This window comes from Garra rufa, chromosome 20 (genome assembly GCF_049309525.1).
Source record: "Garra rufa chromosome 20, GarRuf1.0, whole genome shotgun sequence".
NCBI classification, from domain to species: Eukaryota; Metazoa; Chordata; class Actinopteri; order Cypriniformes; family Cyprinidae; genus Garra; species Garra rufa.
In genome coordinates this window covers 31247524-31263386 of record NC_133380.1, presented here as the reverse complement: position 1 = coordinate 31263386, position 15863 = coordinate 31247524, and the positions used below count along the sequence as shown (strand labels likewise).

General features: G+C 38.4%; 2 protein-coding genes across 2 annotated transcripts; one reads left to right on the top strand and one right to left on the bottom strand.

The window, feature by feature from the left end:
• Positions 1–1177: 1177 nt before the first annotated feature.
• On the top strand, positions 1178–4034 carry npffl (neuropeptide FF-amide peptide precursor like). Its single transcript, XM_073825848.1, has 3 exons — positions 1178–1545; positions 2150–2271; positions 3054–4034. The coding sequence occupies exons 1-3, from the start codon at positions 1390–1392 to the stop codon at positions 3172–3174; spliced, it is 399 nt and encodes a 132-aa protein (XP_073681949.1). The 5' UTR covers positions 1178–1389; the 3' UTR covers positions 3175–4034.
• Positions 4035–4041: 7 nt separating this feature from the next.
• Positions 4042–14391, bottom strand: LOC141293782 (E3 ubiquitin/ISG15 ligase TRIM25-like). Its single transcript, XM_073825847.1, has 6 exons — positions 13788–14391; positions 12764–12859; positions 12456–12689; positions 12206–12365; positions 10694–10753; positions 4042–5617 (listed from the first exon to the last, which is right to left on the bottom strand). Exons 1-6 carry the CDS (start codon positions 14355–14357, stop codon positions 5085–5087), a joined length of 1653 nt encoding a protein of 550 aa, XP_073681948.1. The 5' UTR covers positions 14358–14391; the 3' UTR covers positions 4042–5084.
• Positions 14392–15863: the final 1472 nt, after the last annotated feature.

Genomic DNA, 15863 nt, shown 5'->3' with positions numbered 1-15863 from the left:
AATCGTCTTCCTATCGTCAAAGGCATCAGCAACAGGCGATATCTCTGACTATCGTCGATACACGATACTATCGTCTATCGGCACAACCCTAGGCCAGATGGGCAAATCTCAGGGCGAGCAATGGCAGATCAGAGAATTTGGCCGATCAATCCGTAACGAAAGACAAAAAAAAAAAAAAAAACACACACACAACACCTTTCAAAAGCTAAAAACTAAAACGCGGAGTAACAAGCTGCGATACTTTCATTTTTTGTGGTGCGGTCTTCTGTCATGCTGCGGTGGGAATGAATCCATGAAGATGAAGGTAGATGCAAATGTCTTTAATAAACCCACACAAGGTAATCCACAGAGCAGGCAGGAATCACACATAGGGACATAGTAAACCAGACGACAAACAGTAAATTGAACACAACTTAAATAGGATATCTAATGAGGGACAGACAGCAGGTGAGAGTGATTCACTGATAATTGACTAATGAACTAATGAGAACAGGAACAGAACCAAATATGGGCAAACAGGAATTAAACACAACAAACAGTCCTTGGGTCTGACAACTAGTACATGTTAGATGCCACTGTTTAGTTAACACTTGTTTTTGTTTTATTTACGTTTTTGTTTTGTTTTGTTGTTATATATATATATATATATATATATATATATTTTTTTTTTTTTTTTAATTTTGGTGTGATGAACCAATTCTTCATGTAAATGAGGCCTTATTAAGACAGAAACATGATCTGATACACCTCAAACACACATCAGCTCTTCAGTCTGTAATCCGATAAGTAGTCATGGTGGTTAATGGATGTGTTGCGTTGTTTCATCCCTGATGACATGAGCAGCACTTTAATGGAAGATCCCAGTGTGTGTGTGAGTGAGTGAGAGAGAGAGAGAGAGCGAGTCAGGCTTCAGCCTGGGTTAGAAAACACTCTAACTAGCTCATTATGAAGGCAAAAGGATGTTCTTTCCATTGATGAACATTCTAAAGTTGCTGCATATTCTACCATAGTACCATTTACAAACATTTAAAACATTATATTATAGTCTTCTGGGGGTCCAGCATCAATCACTGAGACGAATAAGAATATTAACGGAATATTAACTTCAGTATATAAGATATGAGGAAAGCTGGAACTGGCCAGTGTATTGGGAGTGTATTTGCTGATCTGTTAATGAGATTTAATAACCATGTTGGTTTCCTGTGGGATCCATCACACAGACCATCACCAATCCCAGCATCACAGATGGGCCCTCATCTGTCTCTAGGGTCAAACGTTCTCTGTATATAAGGACAGACACCAGATCTGTGCCACATACACCATAAATTCAGTCCAGAAACGCATTAGCAGAGACTGCACTGGTCCAGCAGCTGTGGTATTAGTGTAGTGATGGAAGCGGGTGTGTGGTTCATGCTGCTAGGCGTGCTTCTGGTCATGACTGATATGGGCCAGTCCATCCCGAAAGAAGATGTGCTGGAGCAGAGCAAACTCCTACTGGAATCACGCGAGGATGCAGACAGCGACAACATGCTGGAGAGTCGAGGGGTGAGACACACATTTCTGTTTGATGGTATAAGTCAGGGTTCCTCAAATCTTGCCTTGGAGAGCCAATGCGCTGCAGAGTTCACACTCTTAAAAACCTTAAAGGTTCTTTTTTGGCATCAATGGAGCCTTTCAAATGCAGAAAAGTTTCTTTAGATTTTTCAAATGTTCTTCAAAATGGTTCTTTTAGGAACTGTTTACTGAAAGGTTCTTTGGGGAACCAAAAATGGTTCTTCTATGGCATCACTGCAAAAACACCCTTTTGGAGCCTTTATTTTTAAGAGTTTAGCTCCAATTCTTTGCTTCAAATTTACCAACCTTTGATTTTCTAATTATTCTGAAGACACTTATTAGCATTCTCAGGTGTATTTGATTAGGGTTAGAACTAAACTCTACAGGAAAGTTGATCTTGTGAGCCAGATTTGAGGATTCCTAGTAAAAGTTCAGAAGTGCATGACAGGTAGCTGATTGAAATTTCTCATAAAGTTCACCACAGCTTCTGTAGTCATATCTGACTGCAGACATTCAAGTAGGAACAGCCTGACATACTGTATAACATGAGTGTTTGTGAAGGAGGGAGATAATGCCTGTCACTGCTTTGTAACAGGCCACTGAAGAGCAGATGGATCATTTGCTGGAGAATCGTCTTCTGGTGGAAATGTTGCGCTCTTTACTCCACGGCTCTCAGAGATACGAACGCAACCCTTCAGTCCTGCACCAGCCGCAGCGGTGCGTATAGTTCAATCATTCACTCCATCACTTTTGTGAAAAAGAAGCACTTATTACTGGAATAATAAAAATAATATACTTACACCAGTCAAATGTTTTTGAACAGTAAGATTTTTAATGTTTTTTATACATAATAATAATAATAATAAATGTTTTTTGAGCAGCAAATCAGAATATTTGAATGATTTCTGAAGGATAATGTACCTGGAGTAATTATGCTAAAAATTCAGCTTTGAAATCACAGGAATAAATTACATTTTTAAATATATTTTCAATAGTAAAGATGTTTCAAAATGTTACTGTTTTTGTAAATCCAGGTGATGTTATGTCCTTTAAAATTATGCTGACAGCAACTGGCAATTCTTGGGTTCACTGAAATCCTCTATTTGTGAGTTTTGACTGCACACAGAGGAAGGGTCTCAGACAGACCACTGCAGTAGTCCAGCTGAGATCTGTGTAGGGATCAGACTTGTGTGACAGGTATAGCTGCACACCACTAATGTAGCAGTAGTGGGAAGCATGCAGGATAGGTCTCAGTAATGTTAGAAGAAGAAGGGGCCCAACACTGAACCCTGAGGTTGATGTGGCATAGACACTGCTAATTTCCAACACACTACCCTGAAAGATCTACCAGCGAGGTGGTAGAGTGTAGCTCGCTGTGTCTAATATTTACACCAATTGTAAAATTTCAGTAAGTATGGCAGATTGTTGGTGGCCCGTAAGATATTCTCTAACAAAACTATCCACAGGATTCACTTTGATGTTATTCTTCTGCTCTCCAGGTTTGGTCGAGGGGCTCGGAGTGGCTTGTCCACAGAGGAAAGGATACAGTCTCGGGACTGGGAGACGGTTCCCGGACAAATATGGAGCATGGCGGTGCCACAAAGATTCGGCAAGAAATAACCCCAACCCATCATAAAAACTGAATGCAGTCTTTAGTCTTGTAATTATTAGATCGGAAACGTGTATAAGCTCTTTCAGTCTCATTCAAGTTGTCCCATTTTAGTCTTAACTTTTAAACTCAGAATCAGAATCAGTTGGTCTTCTGTGCATTTTCATCAAGGATGGTAATTATAAGACACCAGAACAATAATGTTTAAATGTAGTAGTCATGTTTCATGGGTTTTGTATGAGTGGGAAGAAATAGTCATGAGGGGATGTTATGATTATTCATCCATTGTAAATCATATGTGGTGATTATTGTATTTTCTGTGTATAAATAAATGATCAGCTGCTTGTGGAGAAACATTTCTGGTTGCTCTTGTTTTTGACATTTTGTCAACATTATTGGCAATATTTTTTTTTTCTATTTCTTCTTCTACTTTTTCCTTTTTACCAAACATGTTATGCAAGAGATTTTTTATAGTTAGAAATATAACTGCAAGCAGCAATTAAGGGGGCACTACAGAAGCAAGTTACAAGTAGCCTAGCAGCATTAGACCAATTTAGTCAAAATGGCTGAAGAATTATAAAAATAACCCCCAGTAATATGATTAATGATTTAATGTCTTATCACTTTTGACCAATAGGTGGCCAATAGGTATCAAAACGATATGGTGTGTTCTGTGTGAGATGACACACACAAAGTTTAGCAGAGATACAGCTTCAGATTGCCATCAATCCAGTAAATTTGTTAATGAGTTAAATGATAACTGTTTTTCTATATTGACACAAAATCCATAACTTTTTACCAGTCTGAAGATGATCTGAGTCAAATTTGGTGAAAATCAGATAAATAGCCTAGGAGGAATTTGAAAAAGTAGGTTTTTAACATAATTACAATAGGTGAATATACTCAAAAGTTATTAGTGTTTTTTAAATTATATTATTAATGGATAATGAATGTTTGCTGTTACGAAATTGATGTGGCATGGTCAGTGTGAGGTGACAATGGCACACACAAAGTTTGGTCTCAATATGTCAAAGTTTAACAGAGATACAGACTCAGATGCAGTTTGGCATGATTCCAGCAAATTTGTTGATGCATTAAACAATAACTGTTTTGTATCCTCACAAAAATCATCACTTTTTGTCAGCATAGTCTGAAGATGATCTGATTCAAATTTGGTGAAAATTGGGCCAGTGGCCTAGGAGGAGTTTGAAAAAGTAGGTTTTCAACAAAAATCTAAATGACGGACATGAAGGTTAGCGTTCATAAAAAATATAGCATGTTACAACAAAATTCAAAATGGCAGACACCCAAAATGGCTGATATGGAAAAATTGGCTATGGTTCGACTCAACATGCTGTACTAAATCTTTTTGGTGTTAAATTCTGGTGTCCATTTGACTCAAGATGGGCCAAGGATTCAGAGAAAAATGTTCCTTCTAGATCTTATGGTTTAAAAGTTATTAGCATAATAAACATGAGTGAAACTTTGTACAAGTGGTGGCGCTAGAGAGTTTTAGTTAGAGAACTTGCTTTGGTTAATGTTGAGACTATCTGTGTGCCAAATTTCATTACTTTCCTGCATGCTGCCATAGACTTCCAGAGCGGATACACTTATGCATCAAACGATCAATGAACATTATTAACAGGTACAGTATGTCACAAAAGTTACAATTTTCTTGGTAGTCCTCACCAGGGCATCGCCACACATGCTGGACACCATCTGAGCCAAACAAGTTTATCTTATAGTCTCATCAGACCAAAGGACATGGTTCTAGTAATTCATGCTCTTGGACAGGTTGTCTTCAGCAAACTGTTTGCAGGCTTTCTTGTGAGCCAGCTCCAGCTTCCTTCTGGGATGACGCCTATGCAAACCGACATGTTGCACTGATTTATTATAAAGCTAAAAGCTGTCTCCATATTGTTCATACTGTACGACCACACAGTTTCAATGTTGATCTGGACCCCACTAAAAACCCTGGATAGAGCGGCTGAGTGAATGTGGCCTGTTCTCTGTGGATGAGGCTCATTGTGTCCGAGATGCTGTAGAAGGACAGAGTTCCTACATTGAGATCCACATACACTCCTATTCTAGAGCAACTGGAGGAAACAGGCACCGCAATGGCTATATTATAGTGCCAGCATAAGTATCCAGAGGGAGAGCAGGACAAACACCAGGACTGATCGTTTTGTCCAAACACACACTCAGAACCAGTTCCTTTCCTATTGATGCTCTTATATGACACTGCGATACAGACACATCTCCCACTCCACTCCAGCTCCCAGTAGCTGCGTCCGCACACGCTCTCTCTACACAACACCTGCAGCTCACAATCAAATCTGTCCGGATGAGCAGGATACGGCTGGACTGTGTCAGTGGACGTGATGACTGTGTTTCCCTCAGACAGACGGAGACATTTATTGACTGTGTTCAGATCCAGAGTGAACCGACAGAAATCTAATGCAGAAAAAACACATTTGTATCTGATTCAGTAATGCATGAAACACTGCTTTTTTAATAAAAGAGATCATATGATGCGATTTGATATTTTCCTTTGTCTTTAGAGTGTTAGAAGCTGTAAAGTCAAAAAGATCAAAATCTCAAACCCAAAGAGATATTCTTTATAAAAGTTATAACTCAGTCACGCCTTCCTGAAACGCCTCATTCAAACACGCCCCTACAAATATACATCAGTGTGTGGGAAGATTTGAATAACACTGCCCAAATTAATACGCAAAGAAAGAAGGTGTCAATTTTATTCTCGCTGTAGGTTTTGTAGTTTGTTGCAGAAATCAGAGATTCAAGACTCTTCCAGAACAGTACAACCCAATATTCAAGTGTGTGCTGTGCATTCTACGAAGGACTGTTTCCTGAACCTGCAAGAGTTTGCTGTCCTTCCAGCTTTGCAAAGACAGTTTGGCGCTTCATATTTAAATTTGCTACAGACTATTCAAACGCAAGTTTTGGATGCAACAAATGCCTTGTTTATAATGAGTTTTATTGTCTTTGTCTTGTCATACCGGGACACAGTGTTAAAATATTGTAAGGGGCATAACATTTCCCACACGGAAATAACCTATATAAACATATATGTTTTAATATAGGTTTTTAATATATGTGACATATATAAAATTGGCCGTTTTCCTATATTATGCTGCATATCTCAGCTGTTAAGTCATCAAATGTTGCTGAATGTCGATTCACGAAAATAAACTGAATGAAAACGAGTCGTTACTGAGCTCATCTGAGTTTGAAGATGCAGCCCAGATAGCAGATGTACATCTGCAAGATGTCTGTTAAAGATCTATTGATCTGGAAAGCATCTGCTGTAAGATGTCAGTTTTACATACATTCTAATTCATAAACATCTTAAAGACATGTAATAGACATCTATTTGACATCTGGTAGGAAACTTCCAATAGACGTATTGCAGATGAGCAAACTACATCTTGCAGATGTAAATGCAGATGTCAAAAGCATTAGGTTCCTCCAATCTAAAAAACAAGAATCTAAAAAGAATCAAAAACAGTTAGGAATCGATTCTTGGAATCAAATCCTGTTGATTCCAGAACCAGGAATCGAATAGTCCTATCTTTTTAGCAATGTCATATGACCCATTTAAAACATTGCAACAACGAATGTTGTTCTTGAGTCACAGCTTACAGTCCTAAAATTGGGCCAGTAACCTCCCGGCCTGTGAAAACAAAACCAGTAAACACAATGATTCAGCATGGAAATGGGACAAGGCTAGCCTGGAAAAATCCAGACCCTAATCTATTAAGATTATGGGTCTGGGATCGAGCAATGAAAACTGCCCAACTCGAGGGGCGGCACCAAGCGTGCATTTGAAACTCTACCTGCACACAATTGGATAACGCCACGACCAATCACAACAATACACGCTTAGCGACCAGCAGAGCTAAATGATGTTTCATTAACAAAGTTCAGGAGAAGCGCGTCAGATGCTTAGCGTAAACATCACAAGTCAATCAGCGCCATAGGTTTAAATACAGCTGACTCACCTCAATTCACTCGATGGTTTATCAGTAAACCTCCACCACCCCATCTCATCACTCCGAGTTCTCGCTACTCCTATTGGGGGGTAACGTACTCTGGGTTCGGGCCACTCCCGAGCTCGGAGCCCTTCACCGGACAGCACGCCAAACATGCACTACTATTCTCCGGCTAATTATATGTAAGCGTGAACTCGTGAACTGATAGATTAAACTCTTGCCGTATCCAGTCGGCAAAACAGCAAAAACGTCCTTCTTGCAAAGGAACGATTCGAGTTTTTGGTTTTCTGTTCCTCTTTTATATGGAAAGCCAAGTCTAACTCGTTCATTGTAGCGGCCAAAGCCGTTTCAAACAACTTGTTGTTTATCTGTAGCGACAGCGATCTTTCAAAGTTTACTATATGATTCGGACGTCGCACAGTGCTGTCATCATTAACTTAGCTCGCCTCTGGCCCGCCTACATCAGATACACCGATTTGATTGGTTCCCACAATTGCTTACGTATTGCAGTAACCTGCATCATTGCTCGATGCCAGAGTGTCTTGCAGAGACAATTCAAATTGTGCTCTCGCGAGACCTCTGGATTTGCAGGGTAGGACAAGGCATGATCAAGCTCGGAAACAGAGGAATGGGCAGCATCCACCACAGAAAGAGAGGCAAAAATGGCATCCAGCAAGAAAAATGCCTTCAGGATCAGGGTTAAAAACCACTGCTCTATTTTACAGCCATGAATTTGCTTCACTTGTGATTCATTTTCCTTTTTTGGCATCACATTTAATGTAACATGTATTTATATTTGGTAAGTAAATGTGTTTAATTAGCAGGATTATGTACAGTCGGTTTCTTGATTCCAGGTAATGTGTGTTACCTAGAAATCCCTCTACGCACCTGACTTAAAGGGGACATTGGATGCCCATTTTCTACTAATTTTTTAGGGTCTTCACAAAATGTCTACAAAAAACAGACATTGATGTTGCTAAAAAGAACATTATTTTGTGTATTTTGCGCAATTCAATGCGTTTACATGGTTTGAGGTTCAAAAAACACATTATTTTCCAAATTATGTACATTATTGTTTCTCTTCTCTGCCTCACCTTTCTGAAACACATCGATATACAAAGCTTATTGCCCTGAAAGGCAAGGTGTGCTCTGATTAGCCAGCTATCCGGTGTGTTGTGATTGGCCAAATAACTCAAGAGTGTGACGGGAACGTTTCACATATTACCATGGTGTGATGCTGTATCCCAGCGCGACGAGACAAACACAATAAAACCCATTATAAATGGGGCATTAGTTGCATCCAGTGAGGATATAGTTACTGATTATAATGACTCATCCTGTCTTTTTACACATTGTGTTGAGTTGCGTCGTGCCACGTAAACATAACACCATGTCTGCATTTGTGATCACAGAAACAAGCAGCACTACTCTACACTGCTTAAAACTCGTGTTTCAATAGCCAGTAGCAAATTCCTTAAATGGAAAATTGTACTTACAGGCTGTGAGCCAGACTCACCGAACTGTCTTTGCAAAGTTGGAATTGCCCCACTTTATAGTTTTCACAGCCAGCATTGTAACCTACTCCCAGGTTCAGGAAAAAGTCCTCTGTAAAATTGGCTCAAATATTTGCGTTGTACTGTTCTGGAACAGTATTGAAAATACAACTTAACCACTGATTTCTAGTTGTGTACATTTGGAAGGCCAAACAAAGTAGTTTTGCTTTTGCAACAAACACACAGCGTCTCCACAACATGGTGGCGGCTGCCACAATACTGCAGAATAAAAGTTACGCCTTTTTCCTTTGCGTTCATTTAGGTGGTGTTATGCAAATCTTCCCACAATATGGCGTAGACATGTAGGGGTGTTTTTGAATTAGCCGTTTTAAGAAGGTGTGGCTGAGTTTGAACTTTTATTAAGAATATCTCTTTGAGTTTGACACTTTAATCTTTGCAACTTTACAGATCTTATTTATGCACAAAAAGCGTGCAACACTCGAAAGACAAAGTAAAATATTAAACATTTTTTAATTCCATTTTCCCTTGTCTATAACAGCTCTGTTCACAGCGACTTGTTTTGGTGCGTGTCTATTTAAACCCTCTTTTCCATTTTTTTGTGTATTTGGTGCCATGTTAAAAAACAAAACTAATCCACTGCATTCTCAGTGGCTCTCATGTCAGGAGAAACATGAAAAAGGTGTTTTTTAGTTGAATGTCATTTAAGATCCATTCAGTCGAAAACAAAGGTTTTTGAGGAAAACATTACAGGATTTTTCTGGATCTCTATACAATCCCAGCTAAGGAATAAGGGTCTTATCTAGTGAAATGATCATTCATTTTCTGTGTGAATGTAATTATGTAATGCGTGAAGTCGTGGATGCGCGTCACAGAGCTATTTGCAGTTAAGATGTTAGAAAATGACTAATCATTTCACTAGATAAATCCATTAATCTTTAGCTGGAATTGTGCAGAGCCATTTGAACCTTCACTGCATTTTGGACCTTCAACCGGTTGGCCACCTTTAAAGTCCACTATATGAAGAAAAATCCTGGAATGTTTTCCTTAAAAACCTTTTATTTCTTTTCAGCCGAAAAAAGAAAGACATCGTCTTGGATGACATGGTGGTGAGTAAATTATCAGGAAATTTGTATTCTGGAAGTGATCTAATCCTTTAAAAAAAGTGTGAAAGGATTTATCATTAAAGGGTTGTTGTGTCCACACTCTAAGGCACATTTATATGCACCATATAAAAGTAAAATTTGCATCTGATGTCCCCTTTAAGATATCTGTTGGGGTCTACTGCTGGCGGCACTTACAAATGTATACTCCAGCACATCTACTGGTGATGTATGCAGTTTCGGACAACGTCTTGCCCCTTTTTCACTCAGGAATAAGATCCTCGACACTATCTCATGACCAATTCTTATGTATTTTATGAGGTGGATAATTTGTACGGATATGTACAACCTCACTTGTACACTTTTGTATGAGTTGTCTGTGACAGGTAGGTTTCAAAATGACCAAAAATGATCAATCATAACAACAAGAACACAGCAGTTTATAGCATAGGCGCAAGGCAAAGATGACATGATTCATTAAGTCATTTTTCTGTAATATAATTGGTTCTTCTTATGTGCAATTCAGCAAACCTTCACTCTGTTACTGCCAAAAAAACGGCTTTTGATTACTTCAGCTTGTTACTGAAGTCATGGGTTGTTATGGTTATTTTTATATTCAGACAAACGTCTAGCCTTCTTGTCTATATGCATCCGTTATTGCAACACACTAACTAAAGTGCTGTTCTTAAAAGCCTCCAAAGAAAAAAGCCTCCAAGGAAAAGAAATGTTAGTTATGGTTAATTTAAAAAAAGAATCCTTCATAATCAGTAAGCAGCTGTTAAAACCATTGGGTATAGAGCAAAATGCGTAATGTAAAAATAAGGCTTGTTGTGTGTATGGGGTTTATTCAGCACAGTTCAGCCTGATTGTTCAGATGTGCGTGTCTATATTTAGGCAGTGACTTACACTGGAGGAAATCTGCTCTGGTCTTGGGTTCCGGAGTGGCAATGATCTCAGTGAATGTGACTACAGAAACCAAAAGACATTTTAGTTATGATCTGAGGTCAATAGAAAAGCCTGTCTATACCACACAGCTAATTATAATGCATTCATATTAAAGGATTAGTTCACTTAAACTAAATAAAAATTTACTCACCCCTAAAATTTACTCACCCCTATGTCATCCAAGATATTCATGTCTTGCCTACCTCAGTCACAAAGAAACTAAGGTTTTTGAAGAAAACATTCCAGAATTTTTCTCCATATAGTGGACTTCATTGGTTGAAGGTCCAAACGGCAGTTTCAGTGCAGCTTCAATGGGCTCTACATGATCCCAGCCAAAGAATAAGAGTCTTATCTAGCAAAATAATCTACTTTTTTTTTGTAAAGGGCATTGGACTTTCTTTGCACATTCGCTTTTTAAAAACTGGGTCAGTACTTCCACCTACATCATGCGCTAACTTTTTAGCGTGATGGCGTAATGAATGAAGTTGAGCGAGTGCAGGGTGAGCATTTGTGGTTAATAAGTATAAAAATTTGTATTTATTTGAGAAAATGACTGATCATTTCGCTAGACAAGACCCTTATTCCTCAGCTGGGCTCATGTAGAGCCCTTTGAAGCTGCACTGAAACTGCAGTTTGGACATTCAACCCGTCTGCTCCCATTGACATCCATTATATGGAGAAAAATCCTGGAATGTTTTCCTCAAAAAAACTTTATTTCTTTGCAACTGAAGAAATAAAAGACATGAACATCTTGGATCACATGGGGGTGAGTAAATTATCAGTACATTTTTATATTGGAAGTGAACTAATCCTTCAGTGGGTCATATACAGGCTTCAGGTAAAGTGATCTCCACCATAATTATCTCTAAATCAATGAATCCTGTGTATTTTAACAAGACTGAGAGTTAAAGGAGTATTTCACTTTCAGAACAAAAATTTACAGATAATGTACTCACCCTCTTGTCATCCAAGATGTTCATGTCTTTCTTTCCTCAGTCGTTACAAAATTATGTTTTTTGAGAAAAACATATTAGGATTTCTCTCCATATAATGGACTTCTATGGTGCCCCCCGAGTTCGAACTTCCAAAATGAATCTTCAAAGGGCTCTAAACGATCACAACCAAGGAAAGAAGGGTCTTATCTAGCAAAACGATCAGTTATTTAAAAAAAAAAAAATGCTCGTCTTGTCTAGCTCTGTGTGTACTGTGTGTAAATAACTCATCGTTTCGCTAGATAAGACCCTCCTTCTTCGGCTGGGATGATTTAGAGCCCTTTAAAACTGCAATTTGGAAGTTCAAACTCGGGGGCACCATAAAAGTCTATTATATGGAGAGAAAACCTGAAATATTTTCCTCAAAAAACATAATTTCGCTACAACTGAACATCTTGCATGAGAAGGGGCTGAGTACATTATCTGTAAATGTTTGTTCTGAAAGTGAACTATTCCTTTAAGTAACGTCCCAGTATTTTACCTCTAATTGTTATCTTCTTCATTTCCTCTCTGTAAAAATTCTCCAGCTTCTCTCTCAGCTGATGAATAGATTTTACTACATCAGCAAATGAGCTGAGAGAACTGACAGCTTGGCTACATACATCTGTAGATCCAGGAGTGCCAGACAGGGCAGGGAAACTCTAAACAGAAACAAACACAACAGAAGTTCGTAGAACATACAGTTTGAAATTGCCCTGCTCCACTAGGAAGATCTTTTAGATCTCTGTTACCTGCAGGAACTGGATGTGATCCTGTGTGTTTGAAAGCTGCTCCAGCTCAGCATCTCTTCTTCTCAGATCATTGATCTCCTGGTCCAGTCGCTCTAATTGTCCTTCAGCTCGACTCACTGCAGCCTTTTCCTGATCTCTGATTAGATGTATCAACTCAGAGTGGCATCTCTCAATGAAGTGAATGAGCTCAGTAAAGATCCTCTCACTGTCCTCCACTGCTGTCTGTGCAGAGAGCTGTTAGGACACACAGTGAGATTCAGTGGGACTCTATGTGCTCTAGCAGTGGAGGTATCTTAATCTTCTCTTACCTTATGAGACTCCAGCGCGTCTCTCAGCTCCTCACATTCCTTCTCTTTCTCCAGGATTTTCTGCTGGAAGCTTCTTCTTGTCTCGTCCAAGTGTCTCTGTAGAAAAAAAAAAAACAGATAACTATTGTTTAGAGAAGGTACCTGTGGGAACTTTTCACAAGATGCAAAATACTTGCTATGTACGTTTCGTTACATATTCTATGTGAAATGTCTACTGAGTGGTGCTAAAAGAGTGTTCAATTTTTTCTTCCTGAACACATGAACGTACATATTGTTGAGATATTTACAGCATAAAGTCAAAATTACGAGAATAAAGTAAAAATTACGATAGTAAAGTTTAAATATTACGAGAATAAAGTCAAAATATTTAGAGCATAAAGTCAAAATTATGAAAATAAAGTCGAAATACTTAGAGCATAAAGTCAAAATTATGAAAATAAAGTCAAAATATTTAGAGAATAAAGTCACTATTACAGGAATAAAGTTGAAATATTACGAGAATATAATCGAAATATTTTGAAAATAAAGTCAAAATATTTTGAGAATAAAATCTAAATATTATGAGAATAAAGTCAAATATTTTTGTTTTCATTGCACACAAAAAGTATTCTCATAGCTTTGTAATATTACTGTTAAACCACTGATGTCACAGGGACTATTTTATCGATGTCCTTACTATCTTTCTGGGCCTTGAACGTGTCAGCTATGTTGCTGTATATGCAGGTTCAAAAAGCTCTTTTGATTTAATCAAAAATATCTTCATTTGTGTTCTGAAGAAGAACGAAGGTCTTATGGGTTTGGAACGAAATGCGGGCGAGTAATTAATGACAGAACTTTTGGGTGAACTATCCCTTAAAGAAAGTGTTTCTCAATCCTGGACTGCATGTTTTGCTGGTCTCTTTGTCACAACCTTTTCAGCTCCTGGAGTCTCTGATATAGGGTGTCAAATGGGGTACAACATCAATGTAAATGACATGATCACTTGACTATGACCATGTAATAGTATTCTTCAGCCATGTCTTACCTGTTGGTCAGTCCTTTCTGCTGCAGCTGACACAAGGTCATGATTTTTGTGCTCCTCCATCATACACACATAACACACACACTGCTGGTCAGTGCGGCAATAAATCTCCAGCATCTTATCGTGCTGAGGGCAGATGATCTCCTGCAGTCGTCCAGTGGCCTCCATCAGCCTATGTCTCTTTCTTTTGAAGAGGCTCTCGTGTTGCTGCAGGTGGTTTGGACAGTACGAGTTCAAACACACCAGACAGGACTTGATGGCTCTGTGTTTGCTGTCGGTGCAGACATCACACTGCACATCAAGAGTTCCAACAGCAGCGGTTTGCACTTTAGTCTTCTTCAGTTTCTCCACCATTGCAGCAAGAATGGTGTTTTTATTGAGTGCAGGTCTGGGGCTGAAGGTCTGTCTGCACTGAGGGCAGCTGTAGACCCTCATCTGAACCTCCTGATCCCAGCAGCCTGTGATGCAGCTCTTACAGTAACTGTGTCCACAGGGAATGGTCACTGGATCCTTCAGGACATCCATGCACACTGGACACAGGAGCTCGTCCTGAGAAATGCTGGCTTCTGCCATTTTATTGCCTCAAACAGTTCAACAACAACTTATGTTCCGGTTTCCAGTCCAGATGGGAGTGTCACACCCACTGTATCTGTATCCTCTGCGTCAGTAGAGGGCGTTCTCACACATGCTGAATCAGATTGGGTGGCTATCTGGAAAAATGCAGTTGGGTCAGTAGAAAGAAAGAGCTCTTGTGTAATGATTTCGGCGGACTTTATAACTAGAAGATCACATGTCTCATTCCTGCGACAAAACACAACGCACAATTATTCCAGCAAATCAGTTAAAGTAACATTTTATTCACTCCTGGTCAGGAGGTACGTCTACACTTCATTGCATCTATGCATTTTGTGCATTAAAGGTATATGTTTTATTAGTTCATGGATTTCCTGGGAATCAAACCCAGGACCTTGGTGTTTGACATGATGATTGCTACATTTTGCCATTAAAAAAACATTTCCTACTCATTTTTTACTAATGTCAATATGAATAGAATGTTAGATGAGATCAGGCTAATTTTTCCTAATTTTTTGCTTAAGTTACACAATGACTCAGGCTTATACAGCTGGCATAAGAAAGTAAATAATACAGACATGCTTACATATATTTTATTGTATACACACAGTTAGTCAAAAGTTTGCATACACCTTGCAAAATCTGCAAAATGTTACTCATTTTATCAAAATAAGAGGGATCGTACAAAATGCATGTTATTTTTACATATATGAATTATGTTTCTACCTTTGTTTTGAAAGTTTCTTTCTGTTTTATAGAAGGGGGTGTCCCAATACTTTTGTCCATATAGTGTATGCACAAGTCATTGGTATTGGTGCTGGGATTTGGACTTTGCTTTCTGCAGACTAGTCAAGTTCTTCCAAACTGACTGAATCAATCTTTTTGAACCTTGCCTTATGCACAGAGGCATTGTCATGTTAGAATGAAAAAGGGTCCTGTCCAACTGGTAATGCTATAAAATTAGAAGCACACAATTCCCTATAATGTCATTATATGCTTCAACATTAAGATTTGTATTCATGGAAATTACTAAAGTAGTCAAACCTATATGGTATATTTAATGTATGAATAAAAAAAATGATTTGATAATGCAAAAGTTTTCGAGCACCAAACTGTTTGGCCTCAGCTACCAAAATCTGATTGGACTATTTAAAAAAGAATATCTGAAATTTCAAATATACACATACTTAAATGGTTATAGCCTACTTTTATATTTGAAGGAGGTCTTTTGTAGATATTCAAACCAGACTCTCTCTATGCCATTTTTTTTTTCCATTTAGAATAATCAATTTACGCAAAAGAAAAATATGGTGGGCACAGCAATTCCAAGCACAGCAATTCACTTTCTTTCTTTCTTTCTTTCTTTCTTTCTTTCTTTCTTTCTTTCTTTCTTTCTTTCTTTCTTTCTTTCTTTCTTTCTTTCTTTCTTTCTTCCTTTCGTTCCTGGCATGCATTATTTTAACTACAGGTATGTGCCAAAAAGTCTATTTATTTTAATAATTTGTT